Source organism: Rhinatrema bivittatum, chromosome 1 (genome assembly GCF_901001135.1).
Source record: "Rhinatrema bivittatum chromosome 1, aRhiBiv1.1, whole genome shotgun sequence".
Lineage (NCBI taxonomy): Eukaryota > Metazoa > Chordata > Amphibia > Gymnophiona > Rhinatrematidae > Rhinatrema > Rhinatrema bivittatum.
In genome coordinates, this window is record NC_042615.1 from 319,768,314 (window position 1) to 319,789,472 (window position 21,159).

The 21,159-nt window shown below is 44.0% G+C and overlaps 1 protein-coding gene and 1 long non-coding RNA gene across 2 annotated transcripts in view; one reads left to right on the forward strand and one right to left on the reverse strand.

The window, feature by feature from the left end:
* The window catches only part of HPGDS (hematopoietic prostaglandin D synthase), an 81,661-nt gene extending 61,667 nt beyond the window's left edge, over positions 1–19,994 (forward strand). Inside the window, exons 4-6 of the mRNA XM_029584898.1 lie at positions 16,616–16,725; positions 18,643–18,741; positions 19,513–19,994. Coding sequence (XP_029440758.1) covers positions 16,616–16,725; positions 18,643–18,741; positions 19,513–19,677 — 374 coding nt within the window. The 3' untranslated portion in view covers positions 19,678–19,994. The remainder of the gene's footprint in view (positions 1–16,615; positions 16,726–18,642; positions 18,742–19,512) is intronic.
* The window catches only part of LOC115080621, a 40,023-nt gene continuing 27,328 nt past the window's right edge, over positions 8,465–21,159 (reverse strand). Inside the window, exons 2-3 of the long non-coding RNA XR_003853611.1 lie at positions 18,385–18,452; positions 8,465–9,185 (exon numbers count right to left, since the gene is read on the reverse strand). This is a non-coding gene — a long non-coding RNA (uncharacterized LOC115080621). The remainder of the gene's footprint in view (positions 9,186–18,384; positions 18,453–21,159) is intronic.

Below are 21,159 nucleotides of genomic sequence, written 5' to 3' on the forward strand. Positions count from 1 at the left end.
GGGGGGAAGGGAGGGTAGGGGAGGCTTATATAAACACAACATTTCTGTGGGGATTACTTTGGGGTGCAAAGGGGGAGGGCACACACAAACACATACACAAAATGTGCACCATCTCCAAAAGGTTACAAAACAGCCCTCACCAGGTGGGGAGTCACTGAGGTGACAGTGAGGGGAGAAGAATGAGGAGGGAGGTAACTGTCAGGGGAGGAAGAATTAGGGTAGAGGTGAGTGTGAGGGGACAGAGTTGGAGTGGGGACAGGGGAGGGAAGGGGGGTGGGAGTGACCAAGGGGGAAGAGGATGAGTGACTGAGCTAAATGAGCAAGGGGAAGGGGCAGGGAGGGCAAAGAATCTGACTCAGCCACTGCAACGCGTGGCAGGGGTCCACTAGTTTATTATATTTCCAATTCGATGTTCATTTTAAACAGAATGTCTCTATCTGTATTGTTGGTCAAATCAGTTGAATGGTTGAACGCTGCAGTAAAACTTTCTCAAAGCACCTGAAACTCTTTTCAGTCTCCCATAATCTTCAATCAACAGCTAACAATACAGATAGAGACATTCTGTTTAAAATGAACATCGAATTGGAAATATAATAAATACATAGGGTATTGCAAGGAGTACTGAGAGTCAAACCAGTTTATAAATATAAAAAAATTTTTTTTAACACAAAATAATAAATAAAGAATGATAGAATAAAACATAGGAGTATGTGTGGGAGGGTGGTAAGTTTATGATTACAAATTCATGAATACTGAAGCAAGGCCATGGAGGCATGCATCAGAATACGTATGAAACTTACCTCATCCCATAAACAAAATTTTTTCCCAATTAAAAAATTTTGTTTTTCAATTAAAAGAGTAAAACTTTTCAAAAAATTATTGATCACTTTGTAGGGTGGGATTTTTTTGGGACAATTTGTTATTATTCACTGCTATACATTCTAATTCTCCCATCTTACTTCTTAGACTTCTGGCATTAGCATACAAACATTTCAAAGTTTGTTTTTTGTTTGTATTTTCATTCTGCTTTTTAATTGATAGGGATAAGTTAGAATTTTTTAGTTCAGGTGAGTTTTTAGTTACAGGCACTTGGACTACTTTTCTTATTATTGGAACCTCACTGTCGGGATGCCCTAATTCTAATGCATCATTAGTATCCTTTGAAGATACCTCTCTCCGAACCATGCGCTGCTGAGCGACTGTCGGCTTTCCCCTTTGTTCTAGTTTAAAAGCTGCTCTCTCTCCTTTTTAAAGGTTAGCACTAGCAGTCTGGTTCCACCCTGGTTAAGGTGGAGCCCATCCCTTCGGAAGAGACTCCCCCTTCCCCAAAAGGTTCCCCAGTTCCTAACAAAACTGAATCCCTCTTCCTTGCACCATCATCTCATCCATGCATTGAGACTCCAGAGCTCTGCCTGCCTCTGGTGACCTGCGCGTGGAACAGGGAGCATTTCAGAGATTCTGGATTTAAGCTTTCTACCTAAGAGCCTAAATTTGGTTTCTAGAACCTCCCTCCCACATTTTTCTATGTCGTTGGTGCCCACATGTACCATGACAGCCGGCTCCTCCCCAGCACTGTCTAAAGTCCTATCTAGATGACGTGTGAGGTCCGCTACCTTTGCACCAGGTAGGCATGTTACCAGGCGATCCTCATGCCCACCGGCCACCCAGCTGTCTACATTCCTAATAATCGAATCACCAACTATGACGGCCGACCTAACCCTTCCCTCCTGGGCAGTAGGCCTTGGGGAGATATCCTCGGTGCGAAAGGACAATTCATCATCTGGAGAGCAGGTCCTTGCTACAGGATCCTTTCTTGCTGCACCAGGTTGATGCTTTCCAATCATGAGACCTTCTTCCTCCAAGGCAGCACCAGGGCTGCCAGACTGAAGTTGGGACATGGCTACTACCGTGTTTCCCCGAAAATAAGACAGCGTCTTACTTTCTTTTTACCCCCAAAAGTCCCACTATGTCTTACTTTCAGGGTATGTCTTATATTGGAAAAAAAGTCGAATTTGGTTTTAACGGTGTAGCTCTTCCTTTTACCACTGGAACCGGAAGCGCTCATGTCTAGGGGCAAAAATATAGCGTACGGTAAAAGCACTGCTTATGGTTCCATATCACAGTCTCCCATAGGGTTACAGCCTCATACAGTATTCCAAACAGGGATAGTATATGTGTTATGCGAACAGGGGACATAGGCAATATACTATAGGTGTTGTGTGAACAACAGGGGGCAATATTACCCCCTGCTATGCACACAGGACACAGAACAAGTACTGTATGGCGATATCTCACCGCTGCAACAGCTACCGTACCTCTCTATCCTGTGTCTTCGCAGACAGCGCGATATCAGTGTGGGAGATCGCGCGGGGCACATCCAATGAGAGCTGCCGGAGACACATGACGCTATGTCTCTGACAGCTCTCATTGGCTGTGCCCATGTGACCTCCTGCTCTGCTACACAATTCAATGAAGCCGGCGCCACCGTCCTCCTCCGCGCTATGCCGTGGCTACCTTTACTTTACTACGTCTTACTTTCGGGGGATGTGTTACATTAGCCGACCCCCCTAAAATTCCCACTACGTCTTACTATCAGGGGTGTCTTACTATCGGGGAAACACGGTATGTCCCTGAAGGTCTCATCTACATACCTCTCTGTCTGCCTAAGCTCCACCAAGTCTGCCACTCTAGCCTCCAGAGATCGGACTCGTTCTCTGAGAGCCAGGAGCTCTTTGTTTCGCATGCACATTTATTTATTTATTTTATTTAATTTCTTTTACTATACCGATGCTCAAGACTAGGTCTTATCGTACCGGTTTACAATGTAACTGAGGGGAAACCAATTAACATCAAGGTAGAAAGTAAAGTTACATTAAACAGGGAGCATAAAACCTGGGCAATGGAAGACAGTACAGAGTTTAAACTAAGAAACAATTAGAGAGAGATAAATATATAAATCAACAAAAACTGTAAGATACAAAAACATAGGTTTATCCTAGGCAGTTATTAGCATGGTATGTCCAGAGGGAGAAGGAAAGGGTGAGGTTGGGTGGGGGGGAACGGGAGAGGGAAAAGAGGGGGGGTAGGGATTGGGGAGGGGTGGGGGAGTGAGAGTCAGTGATGGTTGAGGAGATCCTTCAGCGGTAGGCTTCTGCGAACAGCCAGGTTTTCAATTTCTTTCTGAAAGTTGAATGGCATTGTTCTTGGCGTAAGTCTTGTGGAAGTGAATTCCAATGTAGTGGACCTGCTGTTGAAAGAGCTCGCTTGTGAATAGTGTTGTGGACCGATGATTTGTTGGGGGGGGCCTTGAGCGAACCTTTGTAGGCAGTTCTGATCGGTCTTGCGGAAGTATGTAATTCAAGTGGGAAGGTGAGTTGGAGAGTGGATTGCTGGTAGACGGATTTGTGGATGATGGTGAGAGCCTTGAAAAGTATTCTATATTGGATGGGCAGCCAGTGTAGAATTTTTAGTATTGGTGTGATATGGTCCTTGCGACGAGTGTTTGTAAGGATCCTAGCCGCTGCGTTTTGCAGCATCTGAAGAGGTTTGGTGGACGAAGCGGGCAGACCAAGTAATAGAGCGTTACAATAGTCGATCTTTGAAAACAGTATGGCTTGAAGCACCGAACGGAAATCCTTGAAGTGTAAGAGCGGTCTAAGTTGCTTCAGGACCTGTAGCTTGAAGAAGCATTCTTTGGTTGTGGCGTTAATGAATTTTTTGAAATTCATTCTAGAGTCAAGGGTGGCCCCAAGATCTCTGACCTGGTTTGCTAATGGGATGCTAGCATTATTTGCGAGGGGGTTGTTGTCACAAGGGGAGATAACCAGTAGTTCCGTTTTGGAAGTATTTAGGACCAAATTGAGACTCGAGAGCAGAAGGTTGATGGCGTGTAAGCAGTTGTTCCAGAAATTTAGAGTAGAGATGGGGTCTGAGATGGGGATTATGATTTGTACATCGTCCGCGTATATAAAGTGGGTGAGATTGAGACTATTGAGTAGCTGGCATAAAGGGAGTAGATATATATTGAACAGGGTAGGGGAAAGAGACGAACCCTGAGGTACACCTTGGTTTGATGGAATGGAGTGAGATTCTTTGTCATTTATTTTGACTTTGTAGTGTCTGTTGTTCAGAAAGGATGTGAACCAGAGCAGTGCAGAGCCGGATATGCCTATTTCCATTAAGCGGTTTATGAGGATAGGGTGGTTTACCGTGTCGAACGCGGCAGAGATGTCGAGAAGGGCTAGCAGGTAAGATTGTCCCTTGTCAAGGCCCATCAGGATGTTGTCCGTTAGAGAAAGAAGGAGGGATTCTGTGTTTAGGCGTTTCCTGAATCCGAATTGAGAGGGGTAGAGAATATTGTGGGAGTCAAGGTAGTCTGTGAGTCGGATGTTGACAAGCTTTTCCATTAGCTTGGCTATAAAAGGTAGGTTTGCAATGGGGCGGAAGTTTGCAGGGTCGGCTGGGTCCAGGTTGGGTTTTTTAAGTAAGGGTTTAAGTGAAGCAATTTTTAAGGAGTCCGGGACCGATCCTTGATTGAGGGAGCAATTTATGATGTCTGCCAGCGGTTTAGCAATGGTGTTAGGGATGGTGAGAAGTAGTTTGGTCGGTATTTGGTCCAGAGAATGAGTGGAAGGTTTCATTTTCTTGATTATTGATTCAATTTCCAGGGAGGATGTCTGTTCAAGAATTTCTAGTGACGGTCTGTGGATATTTGGTGGAGGGTTATTAGTTGCGAGGCTTAATGGTTGCGAAGGGTTTGGAGCCATGTTAGTTGAAGCCAGGGGGGCAAGAAGGTTTTTGATTTTGTTATCAAAAAAGATAGCCAACTCTGTGGATTTGTTCTGGGCTTCTTCTTCTGGGATGGTGAGGGGCATGGGTGTGGTAAGGGCAGCTACATATGAGAACAGAGTTTTAGGGTCATATAAAAAGCCGTGTATTTTTTTGGCGTAGAAATCTCGTTTGGTGCGGGTAATGGATGTCCTATAGTAGCTCATTGCAGTTTTGTACGAAGCAAGTGAGGAAGGGGAGGAATCTTTCCGCCAGCGTTGTTCTTTGTGTTGTGGATCCTGTTTGAGATTCCTTAGTTCGGTACATGTACAACTTCTCACCGGTGGGTAAAAAATCATACATGTGACACTCAATGAAGAAGACTGGGAAGCCCCCCTCTTGCTGCTAGACTGCTGCCTTCATCTCAAATTTGTTCAGTTCCTACTTAAGGTTTAGGTTGCTATGGGAGTAGGAATGTGTCTAATTAATGTCCTTTAAATGTATTAGTGAATTCACTGTGGGCTAGATTTTAAAAGCCCTGCGCGCGTAAATCTGGCCGGATTTACGCGTGCAGGGCACTTGTGCACCGGCACGCCTATTTTGCATAGGCCACCAGAGCACGCAAAGCCCCGGGATGCGCGTAAGTCCCGGGGCTTTGTAAAAGGGGCGGGAGGGGCGTGTTGGGGGGCGTGTCCAGGGTCAGGGGGCGGTCCGGGGCAGGTCCTGGGGGCGTGGCGACGGCTCAGTGGCGGGCCAGGAGGGCGGTCCCGAGTCCTCCAGCACTGCGGCCTGTGCTGGGGGATGCCGAGGCGGCACACGCAAGTTACGCCTGCTTCAAGCAGGCGTAACTTGCACAACAAAAGTAGGGGGGGGATTTAGGTAGGGCTGGGGGGGTGGGTTAGATAGGGGAAGGGAGGGGAAGGTGGGGGGACGCGGAAGGAAAGTTCCCTCCGAGACTGCTCCGATTTCAGAGCGGCCTCGGAGGGAATGGAGGCAGGCTGCGTGGCTCGGCACGTGCCGACCCCGGATTTTATAAGATACGCGCGTATCTTAAAAAATCGGCGTACTTATTTAAGATCTACCTCTATATGTCTAGTAGTGGCCTACAGGGGAATGATCAAACTCTCAATAAGTTTGTTTTTTGTTTTTTTTTGTAAGTGGCACCTGCCTATAAATTAAAGAATGAGCTAGGGGTCAGTGGGTGGGTTGGGAAAACAAACAGTCTAACTTCAGTTAGTCAGAGTGACTCACTGTTCTCTTGATTAACAAATGTTGGTACCTAATCAAACCAAATCACACTACCTCAGCAGCTTTCTAAGGTGAGTAACTGAACTGAACTTTTCAACCTTTTTACTTAGATATACACTGCTCCTAGCTTATTTCTAGCTTCTGGCTACTTTTTTTTTTAATATACAAACACACTAACTACTGCTTACTAGCTGCCTTACTGACTGACTATTTAAAAATTCAAACAGTCTAACTTCTGTTTATTCACTGCTTTACTGACTATTAAAAGCGCAAACACACAAACACTAAATAATTTAATTTTAATTTAATTTAAAATCTTTTCTATACCGTCGTTAAGCTAGTTGCCGTCACATCGGTTCACAATAAGGCACATAATTTCAAACTTAAATGGGTTGAGTTATATTAACTAAACAGGTGCCATCAAATACTGTAACATAGTTTCATATTAAATATTACTTAGTGGTTGTGATAAGTCATGTCTACTTTAAGTGTATCGGCTATAAGATAAATAGTTAATTTTGCCCCAATACTTTTAAAAAAAGACAATGTCCCAAGCAAAAACTTACTAATTCCTTTCAGCCACCAGCAAGGTGATCCTCTCTTCTCATTGCTCCCACTGGATTGCCAACATCTCAAGTTCGAGATGTTGTTGATATTGAAAACATGTTATATCCTGAAGCATGAGCAGTTTAAAAACATGGCTGTCTGAGGGATCTATCAGTGTTATATAACTATAATACAATAAAGGTTTCTTGTGTATTTACAAGCAATGCATAAACCTTATGTACATATATCTGTTTTTGCCTTGTATTTAAAATCCATGGGTAGTATTAATGTTAGTGCATTCTTTGACATATGGTTCATTTTTTGTCTTGTTTTGTATGCCAATAAAGTTTATAAATAGTTTAAAAAAAAAATAAAAGGGGTAACCTATGTCAACTTTAGGTGTAACATTTCTGCATGGGAGTAACCTGCACAGAATGGCAGCTACTACCCTTAACACAACACACATGGGGTTAACCTGCACGGCGAGGCAGTTATTTCCATTAACAGAACATATGAGGGTAGCCTGCACAGCACAGCAATTGCTACTTTTAACAGGATGCATGGGGTAACCTGCACGATGCAGCAGTTATTGCCATAAACCACTTGCTGGGTAGTCCAAATGGACCATTTTGTCATTACTGTATCTGTTGGCATTGCTATTTTACTATGTTAAGAGGAAGGATCCGGCAGCTGCCAGTAGACCCCATCCTGCTGGCGACAGGCCAAGGCTGAGATTGTGCGTGAGAGCCTGTGTGTGTATGGGTGAGAGCCTGCGTGTGTGTGTGTTGGTGGCTGCATGTGAAAGACAGTGAAAGGGGATGTGTGGGGGTACATGTGAGAGAAAGTAAAAGGGTATGTGTGAGAGAACCTAAACATGTGTGTGGGTATATGAGAGAGCCCATATATGTGTATAAAGGAGAGAGGTAACGAGTATGTGTGCTCCCTCCCCACTCCCCCACTAATCCATGACTGTCTTAGAGCATCTGGAAATCAAAAGTTCCCAGGTATGGTGAGGAAGATTTTTAATCCTGTTTGTTTTAAATATTGCATGGTTTGCTGTTTTAAAATATTTTATTGGTGTTTGGTAAATTTTGGATATTTTATATATCAGTTGTTTTGAAATACTTATTTACTTATTCTTTGTACTAATGTGTTTTTACTATTATGATTGTTTTATATTTCTTGAATCTGATGTTTTATGAGGAATGGTGATATGTCTGTTTTTCCATTGTTCCACTGATTACAGAGTTTGATTTGTTGTCTTTTCCAATTCAGTTTGCACATTTTGTTTTTATACTTTATGGTCACTTTATTTTATATTTGGTGAGGGTGTGGACGTGCGCTGCATGTGTGACTGAGGTGAGATATACTGCTAGTATGTAGATTTTCTAAGGATCTATTGTAGTACAGTTTGTTGTGTTTTTATCATAGAAGATGTATTGCTTTTCCAGACCTGGTTTAATATTGAAGTGCTGTCTTTTCCTAGGCAAGGTTTTTGCTGTTTTAATTCTGGAAATTAGTGCTGTTATGGTATAGCAGGTATATACACAGGTTCTAAGTGTTGCAGGGTTTTGTGTTCCTTCACAAATTATCTCGCAGGGGAAGGTGTTTGTGCTGCTCTTACTAAAGTGACACCAGAATTTGAAATTTTTATTTTGTATGGTGAGATGTAAGGAGAAAAATCTGAGGTCCATTGTAGAGGAAATTTCTATGGATGTGAAGTGTTACAGAACTGCAGGTGCAAGGTTCATATTGAGATTCTGTTTTTTCATGCATAGAATCTAGACTTCACTCTTATATCCATATTGGAAAAACTGGCTGAATGAAGGTATCAAATAAATATTTTTTTAATACTTTCATTATTCAAGAGGTACAACAAAGTACAGTATCAAACATGGAAAAGAGCAAAGTATAAATAAACAATAAAACCATGGCGTAACAAGCAAGTTCAACACTCAAGAATTCTGAATTGCCTCTTGGTACATTTCAATATAACCCCAGCAAAAAAACAAAACAAAAACACAAGTATGCTGCCTACTTCAAACATGCATTCTGATCAATGCTTACACAATCACTCTTACAAAATCTCCTTAGTGTATGTTACACGTGCCGTCCGCGGCAGACCAGTGGCACGGCCCCCTCACCTCTCTGCAGTAACTCCACTGTCTGGTTCCTCGTCCCTGGCGGCAGTGGGCTGCAAGCTCCGCCCTCGGGCCGACCCCTGGTGCCTCCAGCTCAGCTACAGACCCTGGTGTTCCCAGTCCAGTTACCACTTCCACTGCTCCACGTCGGGTCTCTCTGCGTGGCACGCGGAGAGATGCTGCTACTCAACACCGCACCCCTCCCTAGGCGAGCGCATGCGCATCACTGAAGCTTAAGTAGGGCCTGCGGCGGAAACCAAGCTGCAACCCCAAATGACATCAGTGGAGCACTGGTACATAAGCCCGGGCTCTGCTGCCTAGCTTTGCCTTTGCAACAGGTCTCCTCGCTGGTCGAGTACTCGTTGCCTCCTGAGAGATTCATCTCGTTCTTGTGTTCCTGTTCCTCATTGATCCTGGTTCCTGATTCCTTTGCTCCGCTATAATGCAGCAAATTTATCAGGGAAACATTGCTGGTTTCATCTTCTAAAAAAGAAACCACACCATACGTGTTAAAACCCAAAAGCAAATCAGCAATCAATCACAATTGGCATGCTATATTATACCATCTTAAATTGGGAAGATTAGGCCCTCCAAAGATTTATCACGTTAATTTGGCATAGCTAATCCTAGCCAGTTTACCCCTCTAGAGAAAATGTATAAGCACAGATTTAAAAATGTGTACATCGCACTATTGCACCCAACAGGGAATCATCTGCAAGGAATACTAATACTGAACTGACTTTATCCACGTAGGGCATTTAAATAGCAAACTTTATTCTATCGATGTATCATTCTGACAAAAAATCTCAAAATCAAATGGTGCACTGCATACAGGTGTATCCCTTGACATACACAGTTTCGCACAAAAGTGCTGCTTCGGGAGGGATAAAGCACTACAAATACAAACAGAAGAATGCAGAAAAGTACATAAATAAATATGTAAATAGATAAATGAATAGAAGAACTCCCTCAGGAAGACACCTCAGGCAGCAAATTAAAACCACATATCTCTTTTGAAAAATTTCATTGATGAACTTAAGCACAACATAGCAGAATGATACTGTGACAAGGATGCCTTTACCACAGGGAATATAGACTCAATACTGTGGGAATCAGTCACATGACAAAACTGGCCAATACTTTGCTAGCTTTTCCCAGCGAATCAGAAAGATAACATCCTTTATCTTTGATAAAGGTCTTCTACAGCAATTCCATTCAACCCATCCGGGTAAGCCCAGTCCTCCAGGAGGGGGGCATAAGTGTGTGTGGGGGGGTACTGTTGTACTCCCCGACCGTGGCAGGCTCGTGGCCGGGCTCACTCACCATTGATGCCAGGCCGACCTCCTTGGCGGTGGTAGGCAGTCACATCCGTGCTCCCTCTGTGTTCCTGGGACACTCCTGTGCTGCCGCAAGCTCCTCCGGGGCCGACCGGGCCTCCCCATGTGCGGCGCAGGGAGATGCAGCCACTTTCTCCTCTCTGGCCTATTGGCCTTAGGCACGCGCATACGCGCACTTCTCTGGGTTTTAAAAGGGTCGTGGCGAGAAAGCCACCCGCAGCTCTAGGTGATGACATCAACCAGCTCCACTATTTAAGACAGGCTCAGATGTTCAGAGCCTGCCTTGACAACAGGTCTCCATGCTTCTGTCGTGCACTTTGTTGCTTCTCCAGTTCCAGTTCCTGATCCAGTTCCATTTCCTGTTCCAGCACCTGCTCCAGTTCCAGTTCCTGCTTACCTTCGACCATTTGCTTGGACCTGACCTCGCCCTTAGCCACCAGCCTCGACCTTCTAATTGGACCAGACTTCAATTCTCGCCTCATCCTACTGGAACCCTTCATCTCTACTGCCACCTGGCACTCCGCCTCTGGACATCTTCACTGAGATCAACCACACAGAGGCCCTCCTAAGTCCAACTGGCCCCGGTACACAAGGGCTCAACCTGCGGGGAATGAGGGCTCGTATAGACGAAGCTCCAATCAGCCTCTGCTTCCTGCTTGGCCTCACCTCCCGATGGTGGGGACCTATGAGGGGTTCCCCCATGGGTAGCACCAACACCACCTCGGGTCAGGAGTCCACCTGTGCAACAGATCGCCTTTTCTATATCCAAGATTAAAAACAGAGCCTTCAATTGCCAGCCTTAAGCACTATGCTAGACATTGAAAACTGATTCGCAACAAAGCCAACTTGATCAGTTCCAACTAAAGATGAAATTACACCTCCCAACCAGGTAGCCAAGATAGATGCAAACAACTTCATATTACTGTTGAGATCAGGAAGAAAGATTCAAGAAGAAGAGGATCCTTTCCCTTATATAAAATAGAAATTAATGCTCTATTCATATCTGCAAAAAATCATTTAACGTTACTGCATCCTCAAACATAGAACTTCAGGGTTCATACAATCAGCTGTCCTAAGATTTGTAAAATTTACTGCCCATTCCACCAAGCTTGCTGCCTTAGAAAGATGCAGAGCTTTATTATGCACATCAGTCTCCAAATCTGAGATTGGCCCATTCAATCTAGATATCTGTTCAAAAGACAATTGTGGAAGTTTTTATTTGTGAAAAAAAGAAAGAAGAGAAGATTCTGGGCTAGGCTGTGAAGAATACAGACTCATAAAAGTCCACAAAAACTTGGGAAATGTCCCTCAGCCTATGCGTTCTTATAGGCAGATTTCATAGCAGATATATAATATGCACTCTGTTACCTTTGCCGGTCGTGGCAGGCTACTGCGACTGGCTACACTCACCCCAGAATGTCACCACTCACCACTCCTGTGCACCACCATGCTCGACCCTCCATGTGTCCTTCTTAGGCATACGCATGCAGCATACACCGATCCTTAAAGGGTCCTCGGAGGGAAAAACACAGTGGCTCCTTGGATAGATGTCAGCAGGACCCGACAATTTAAGGGCCTCTGTGACAGCCAGCAGGCAACTCAGCAATGGGTCTCCTGCCTAGCAATATATATTGCCAGCCTTGCCTCATCCATCCCATCCAGTCTTGTCTCATCCAGCCTGTCCATGTCCAACCGTACCTCATCCTGTCTTGCCTTGTCCAGCTTTGCCTTGCCCCGTCCAGTTTTGCCCTGCTCCTGCCCTTGTCTAGTCTCTATTGTCTCATTCTGTCTAATTTGTCCTTGGCCTCAGTCTTGACTTGCTTTGTGTTATCCTGTCTTAGCCTGATTCTCCAGTTCTGGCCTCCGCTACGGACTTTGCCTACTCCCTTGCATGCTTCCTGCGCTGACTCCTGGCCCATCTTTGAACTCTCTTTTGGATCGCCTTTGAGACCCACCCAAGACTTGCCAGGCCCTGGAACCCAAGCACTCAACCTGTGGGGAATGGGCCTGGTTTAAGCGAAGCTCCAGCCTGTCTCAGATCGGTGCCTGTTCACCAGCTGTTGGCGTAGACCTAGTGGGCTCACTCACAGAGTCAACTGTGCCACAGCACAAAGGTTCACAATCCTTATAGGTTGCTGAGGCCATGAGCTCGGTGGACACATCTCCATCCCAGGCCATTGCCAGATGGTCACTCCAGGTGCAGTAATAACAAGATCAGTTGAACTCCCTGATCAGTCTCCTCCAAGGTTTAACCTAGCAAGCCCACAAGCAGCTTAACCATGTGACCGGACTCCTTCAGGGTCTTGCTTAGCCTTTGGACACTGTTAGGCCCAGCTGCAATCTCCAGCGCTAATTCCAGTGAATCTGCACCTGTGCATATTTGGATCTTGGAAGCCATGCTACACCTTCTGCCACCTCCTAAGTATGATGGCAAACTCAAGGGATGCCAAGGGTTCTTCAATGTATGCAAGATGCCCTTTGAACTTCAGGTGGCTAGTTTCCCCTCACACGTGTTAAGGTGGCCTACGTACTCTCCTTATTTTTAGCCCATGCCTGGTTCTCTCCCTTGTGGGAATGAGTTGATGTACTCCTTAGGAGTTTTGACAATTTTATATGACAGTGTTGCTTGATTTTTGAAAAGCCTGGTCAGGTCTCCTCTGCATCCTCAGAGTTGCTACATATTCGTCAAGGTAACCACACTGTGGGTGCCTATGCAGTAGAATTTCACATGCTAACCTCTGAGCTAGGCTGGGTGAGGAGGGTCAAATGGCTATTTTCTAGCAAGAGTTAACTGGTAGAATAAAGAATGAACTGGTAGGTTGGGACCTTCAACCCTCTCTGGAAGCACTGATTGCCCTGGCTATTGATGTGGATTTAAGGTTCCAAGAGCAAGCCCAGGAGAAGAAGACATCACACTGACTAGGCCGTTTGGGTTATTGACTTCTAGCCTTCTCTGAAGCCCACCTCAGACCCTATGATAGCTATTGCCTCTGAAGAACTCAAGCAGTTGGTTAGGTCTCGGCTCTCGAAGGAAGAGAAACAGAGGCGAAGATGGCATAACCGCTGCTTTTACTGAGCTGCACAGGGGCATTTTGCTAACCACTGCCCCGAGAAACTGGAAAACCCTCTGACCTTGGGCTTAGTCGGGAAATCAGTCCTGAATCATCTGGTCTCCTCTGAGTAGCTGGTGGTATCTGAATGCCTCACTTTCGGGAAACATTCTTTTCAGATTGAGGAATTACTGATTCCAGAACAGGGAGACAATTTTATGCAGCAGTCGCTGCTATGCCAGTATGGCTCGCCTACCACCACCTTGACCACACTCCACACCATTTCTTCAGTTTATGGCGAGTCCCTGCCTGGCTGCATGACCTTGGCAACCTTACCTATCATCATGTGGATTGGTTCACATCAAGAAAGCCTCAAGTTCTACCCAAGGCAATTAACCTCCTCATTTTCAGGTTACCCTGGATCAGACTCCACCAACCTTCTATTGACTAGTCTACATTACAGATTATCTACTGGGGCTCTTCTTCCCAAGAGCATTGTGCTGTTCCAGTTTCAGCAACTCGGCCCACCTTGTCTGACCTGCTGGGTCTGCTGCTCCAGTACACATCACCCATCTACACTATATGCAAAACCTAGGATTTTTTCGCATTGCAGCTCTGCTGACCACCCAGATTCCTTGATGTCCTTCATCGTAGAGTTAGATGCCACTGCCAGGGAAGTAGGGGCTGTCCTCATTCAACACGTCAATCCAGGGACAACTGAACTAAAGTATGCTCTCCTTCTCCGAAGGATCCTCTCTCCTGCAGTAGAGTATCAACCAGTGGATGCTCTTTCATGTCCTTCCAAAACCAAAGAATTCTTGGAACCTTCTCTGGAACTCTTGTCGAACCTCCCAGACCCCCAGATGGTAAAAGTAGTCTATTCGCATTCTCCCCAGAAGCTTAAGACAAGAGGCTTGGGGAGGGGATGTAGAAAGGGGGGGTTCTGTGACCAGCTATACTCGCCCTAGGACACCACAATTCCTTCACGCTGTCATGCTTGACCCTCCCTGGGTCCTCCTTAGGTACGTGTGTGCGTGGCAGACACTGATCCTTAAAGAATTTGTGGTAGAAAAAGCCCTGCGGTGCCCTTAGATGATGTCAGCAGGCCCCGAATATTTAAGGGCTTCCTTGACAGTCAGCAGGCACCTCAGCAATGGGTCTCGTAGCTAGCAGTACATGTTGTCAGCCTTACCTCATCCAGCTTGTCCAGCCTTGCCTTGCCCCGCTCCTGCCCTTGCTGGGTCTGTTGTTTTGTTCTGTCCATCTGCCTTGGAGTCTTGTCTGCCTTGGCCTGATTCTCCGGTTCTAATTTTCACTATGGACTTCACCTACTTGCTTGCTGCCTGCCCTGACTTTTGGCCCATCTCTGGACTCTCACTTGGATCACCCTCAAGACCTACCCAAGTCTTAATGGCCTCTGGAATCCATGGGCTCAACCTGTGGGGAACAGGACTGGTTTAGGTGAAACTCCAACCTACCCCTGATCAGTGCGGGTTTGCCAGCAGTCAGCATGGGCCTAGTGGGCTTGCTCACGAGGTAGCATCAATTGCACCACAGCACAAGGGCTCACAATCCTGCTCCCCCTGGACGCCCCCAAACACCACCACCCCCGCCCCCCCGAAACTTCACCAAGCTGCCCCTTAGTTTACGCTTCCAGCACAGTCTCTGCTATCAGAATCTGCACTGGAAATATAAGCGCTGGGGCAGCTTAAGCTTTGAACACTGCCACTCAGAGTCTGCATTCGAAGCGCCGGGAGCAAAGATCTGGGTACCTCGCTTTCTAGTGAAGTTTCAGTGGGGGGTAAATAGTTACAGTATTTTATGAATTAATAGGGGAAAAGTAGGGGGGAGCGGGATTGGTGAGCCCAGCACCTTTTTTTAATATTCTGGTGGGGTGGGGGTGGGGGGTAGTAGAGGTACGGCCCAATGGGGGCCAAAAGATATTTCATTACGGATATTGTATATTGAGCTGCAGGCCCTTTTATATCTTTATAGCACCACTACTTATCTGGATATTTTTTGAAGATAACTAAATAGGTAGCAAGTTATTCGGCTACACAAGGCCCTATAACTTTAGACCTGCTCGGAAGTAGATCTAAAGTTATCCAGCTAACCTAGCCGACTACATGCGATATTCAGCTAGGTTAGCTGGATAACTCAGCCTCTCCCCAGAATGCCCCTTGAATGTCTCTATCATCTGGCTAAATTATAGCCAGATAGCTACTTATCTGGCTATAATTTAGTCAGATAAGTGGCTGAATGTGTCTATTTAGCCATTTAGACTGATAACTTTTGAGCTATCCATGTAAATGGCTTTTGAATATGGACCTCACTACTGATTTAAGTTTAGTGCTACTGCCCACCTCTTGAACATATTGCTACAACTTATTCTTTTCCTGGTATTTTTTTGAAGTCTACTACTATTGTTAGTTTAATTCAAGTTGAGCTCTCCTTTTCATCCTTCTCCTTCAAACTAAGAGGATCATTTATCAAATCGTGTTATGGTGTTTTCGCGTGTGAAAATGCCTGAACGCATGCAAAAAACACCTTAATGCACATGCTGTGATGCAAATTTTTAGAAAGGGAGGGATTGGGGAGGAGTCAAGGGTGGGATTTCAGAAAATGTGGGCTGGCATTTTTAGAGAGAGAGAGAGAGAAAGAAAGAGAGAGAGAACAAACCTAGCTTTATGTTACCCAGGTAGAGAGTCCATCAAGCTAGGTTGAGATAACATTGTACAAATCTCATCGCTGAGTGAGGTTCCTCACACCGAAGGACATCAAATCTTCAGAAGAGTGTACTGTTCGTACGTCTTACTCTGCATGTAAAAGTGCCCCCTAACACCTTCACTACTACCTAAACCTCACCTCGAGTTACCAGATGGGCCTCCTATAGAGATATAAATAGCTAACTACTACAAGGGCCATATAGATAGTCAGTCAGTCAGTCTCTTTCTGAAATGAGCACTTTGCAGGTAGGAAAATGCTCATTGCCTCCACTTCCTATTAGCCTATTATGTAGGTATTACCATGAAATGCACTTTGTGGTAATACCTACACATAGCACACATTGTGATAATTAGGCTATTACCATAAAACACACCCCTTTTCCTATCACATGCAATATTTACAGCAGATTGATAAATCTAGGCCTATGTTAAGACTGCTATATTTATTTATTTATTTATTTATTTATTTAACACTTTTCTATACCGACCTTCATAGTAATAACCATATCGGATTGGTTTACATCGAACAAGGGTAAAAACTGGAGCGACAACTAAAGTAAATAAACAAATGAAGTGGAAGAGGCAAAGTTACATTCAACAAGGAGTAAGAACTCCTTGTTGAATGTAACTGACTATATATTACTTTTCTAACACAATGTACTCCACCTTGGGTGAATTTCTTATTCACAAAAGGTAGGAAATAAATTCAAATAAGTTTCTAAAGTCTTGCATTCCTAAAAGAAACAAGTATTTATTTAGGTATGAATGTGACAACCCTTTTACATGTCTACATTTTATAGGTTTGGCTGGTAAAACACATTTGGAACAAGCTCAAGTTGATGCCATAGTGGACTCCATTGATGACTTCATATCGCTTTTTCCCTGGGGAGAAGAGGATGAAGATGCAAAAGTATGAGCTTTTGATCAACAGTCCATAAAGCAGAATGAAAATAGAAAAACAATTGTCAGAAATTAAAGTACTTATCTGCAGGTGTTACAGAAGGGAAGCGCTAGGAGAGCGATCCCATCTTGAGGGGATTGTGTGTCCTTGGGCCTGGGCACGACCCCAGAGAACTCCAAGGCAGCACCGAGGGTAGGCGAGGCGTGACCCAGCATGGGTGGAGACGGACGGTCTGACCCTCTACCGGACCTGCATGCTTCTGGAGCCAACACATAGTGTTGGTTATTGAACAGTCCTCCAACCGTTCCCAGCCCTTTCGGACCTGCCACAAGGAATGACAAGAAGCAGCAGGTCGGACTATGGACGAGGGCAGACGAAGGCTCTGGAACATATAGACTCTAGATGTAGATGAGGAACTTGGAGGTACAGACAAAGACTCACTTGGGTGCACAGACGAAGACTTGTGCAAGGACTTTGGACGAAGGTTCAGAAGCAAAGTACTGCAGGCAAAGGAATTCAGGAGCAAGATCAAGTACTGCGACGCAGTGCGCCCTACACAGCCACTACCCATGGGCTGGTCGTGGACCATGCTTGAATGCGAAGCAGGCTCTAGACAAGGTGTGGAATAGATGAAGCTGGAACATGGCGAAGATTCAGTAGAAGCCTGCACCAAGGCGCACTCTACACAGCCCATCCTAGGCTGGTCGCGGACCACGCTGGAATGGCACAGGTTCAGTCAGTCTTAGGCATGGACAGACGCAATGCAAGGAACTCCGAAGACCGGGACGGAAGCAAGTAAGGATTCAAAGACAACTCAGGACTGAAGCAGAAGTCTTCCGGAGGCTTGTAATTGCGCAGGTGATGGCCTTGTACCATGAGCACCCTACACAGTCACTACCCATGGGTTGGTCACGGACCACAACATTGCATGCCAGGAAAAGAGGCGATGAGGAACCTGGGGTACAGGACATCAGGAACAGGCAAGGAACATCAGGACTGGATCACAGACAACAGAAACAGGCGACAGACATCAAGAAGAGACATGGCACTCCAATGAAGAACAAAGGCCTGATGGAGTGCTGGAAGGCAAGACATCCAGGAGCAAGTAACTCCAATGCAAGGCAAAGCAGAACTGAAAGAGAAGTCCTTTTATAGTGCAGGAAGCAGGCAACTCCCTGGGAGGAGTTTAGATGGGCCACACCTGGCTGGCCCTATAACTAGAGAGAAGAGCTGCGGGCCGGCCCCTTAGGAAGAAGGAGCGAAGCCCAAACCAGAGAGTCTAGGAGAAAGCAGAACAGGCCTCAGGTATGCCCAGATGGCAACGATGGCCTCCCAGGCCATGGAGCAAAACCGGTATAGACTGTCCAGGCAAGGCCCCGGCTTTGGTGCGGCCTCCAGAGAAAAGGTGAGAGGCCTCCTGTGGCACAGCTACAGGAGGAATCGTAACAGTAGGAACCCAGTGGAGATAGTTGTTTGAAGAGAAAGCCAGCACAGACACTTCATTTTATGAATCCATGCCTTTTAATGTTCTGAGGCAAAATCAAAGTGATATATCAAAGAACCTAAATATAAAATATAACAGTTTTTAAAAACAAAAAGGATAAGGGGAGAAAAGAAACTACCCTGTTGTAGGAAGTCATGTGAGAATGCCCTTTGTCATATACTCACCAATTTCTCAAAAGAGACTTCTTACAGGAAATGTAGGTGTTGTTTTAGCAAACTCAGTAATATAATTTCTGCAAAAAGAAAAAAAGATACAATTTATTTTTTATTATTCCATAGAAAATTCAATTTACAGTATAACAATTCTTTTAGCAGAATGAATTCTGGTGAAATCCGCTTGCCGATTATGTCATAAAATAAATAAAGATATTATTGAGAAATAAAATTTACCACAGGCTGGATTTTCTATTTTTATATTTCTAGAGAGCAATACAGAACAATCTGTTTAGCAACCTGGCCCCTGGGCTGCTCAGGAACCTGGAGAAATATCTGGGAGAAAACGAATGGTTTGTTGGCAATTCTGTGAGTATGTCAGTTTCTTGCAGTTATAGTTATAATAGTAAATTTAAAATGATGATAAATTTTCACCAATAAGGGTAATGCTATCATTCATGGGATATCTACTGATGTGGACAAATGTGCAGCATGGTTGGAGCATTTGCCATATATTTTCCTCAGGATGCCTCCAACAAATCTGCATTAGACTGAGTCTTGCACATCTTATGTTCTTATGACAGCAGGGATGAGGAAACAAAGATTTCTCTTAGCAAATAGAGTGCAATGATAGTTTTCCGTTACCTTCACATTATATTTTAGGAAAGTACAGGGATTTTTTTTCCCATTTCTATATTTGTTTTGTTTCATTGTGTGTGTGTATATGTGTGTGTGTGGGGGGGGGGGGGGGATGTTCTTTTATTTCACTTTTTAAAAAAAATTTAGAACATATTAAATGGTTTTAACATGCACTAAAACCATTTTGTGTGTACTAAAACTACCTGGTGCTTGTTTACACTACATAAAACACATTAAATGGTTTTAATGCACACTAAAATCATTTAACAGACACTAAATGGTTTCAATATGCATTAAAAACATTTAGCATGCAATAAAATGAAAAAAAAAAAAAAGTTATTTATTTCATTATGAAAATGAGAGAAACCGAAACAAGTATTGTTTCTGCATTGTTTTCAAATGAAAGTACCTTCCTGTTTCATTTTCTGCCATGATTAATATACCTATGAGAAAAATATAAAAGAAACTGTAGATAACTCTCTTCCTTTTGTCTTTCATTAGGTTACCTGGGCTGATTTCTACTGGGATGTCAGCAGTAGCACGCTTATAGTGCTGAAACCTGACTTTGCACAGAACTATCCCAAACTTTTGGCCCTCAAGGACAGAGTGCAAGCACTTCCTGGTATTTCAGAATGGATAAAAGAGAGGCCAGAAACTGTAATGTAAATCATCTCCCCTGGAATTTCAAGAATATTGATATCATCAAAATAATTAAGACAGTTTTTCACTTGTTTTCTGAATTTGCATTAATGTTTCAAGTCAGACTTCTGTCATTAGTAAAATAATGTTCCCTACAGACTATTGTGGATATTTTCAGCTTTTTTCCTTCAAAAGAAAAAATAAATAAAAAATATTCCACACTGCAAAAGATTGGTTTATCTGCTGAACTCCCTACTGCGGTAAATGGCCATTCATGAGGCATCAAATAATAAACCTCCATAGACAATGCAAAGATTTTACTCTGTTTGGTGTTTTAATATGCCTTTTACCTTTATTCCTATTCTCCATTTATTTGCTACACCCTCTGATTTATTCTGATTTGACATTTTACTATAGAGGTACCAATTGTCTCACCTATCTCCCATCTAATTCCTACCGATTTGATATTATATTATTGATGTATGTCTATTTATCCATGCCTGATATTACTTCACTAATGTACTCTATGCCTATTATAATCCTCTCATATATTGTAATATGCTATATCAGTGATATATACTGTGGCTATTATAATCCTCTACATGGAAGAATGTGATATAAATAAACGAAGATGATGTACTGATCTAAAGTCAGCACAACATGAGCTAAGAGATACCTGTATATTCAGGCACCATCAAATTTTCACTGATCTGATGAAGGCAGCAAATTTCTCTGCAGCTAGTCACAAACATGTCAGGTTAGTCCAATAAAAATTGTCACTTGCAATTTATTTACTGACCTTTGTGTGTGTGATAGAAATTAAATTTTAGAATATAATTTTTAGCTATATGTTTCTAATTCATAAATGGAAAGCTTGAGAGTAAACTGTGTTAATGACCAAGCACTGAACCTTAAGACTTGGATACAGAAGAAACCAATTGAGATGGGGGAATCTGCAGACCTTATGGTTCCAAACCATGGGGATATGGGAACTCGGCATTCCCTGTACCAGCGTGCCATAGTCCCGTCTTTGGTATTATAGGTCAAGGATACATTTGTGGGGGGGACGGGGGGGGACTGGCAAGAACACAATTAAATGCTCATAAGAACATAAGAACATAAGAAAATGCCATACTGGGTCAGACCAAGGGTCCATCAAGCCCAGCATCCTGTTTCCAACAGTGGCCAATCCAGGCCATAAGAACCTGGCAAGTACCCAAAAACTAAGTCTATTCCATGTAACCATTGCTAATGGCAGTGGCTATTCTCTAAGTGAACTTAATAGCAGGTAATGGACTTCTCCTCCAAGAACTTATCCAATCCTTTTTTAAACACAGCTATACTAACTGCACGAACCACATTCTCTGGCAACAAATTCCAGAGTTTAATTGTGCGTTGAGTAAAAAAGAATTTTCTCCGATTAGTTTTAAATGTGCCCCATGCTAACTTCATAGAGTGTCCCCTAGTCTTTCTACTATCCGAAAGAGTAAATAACCGATTCACATCTAC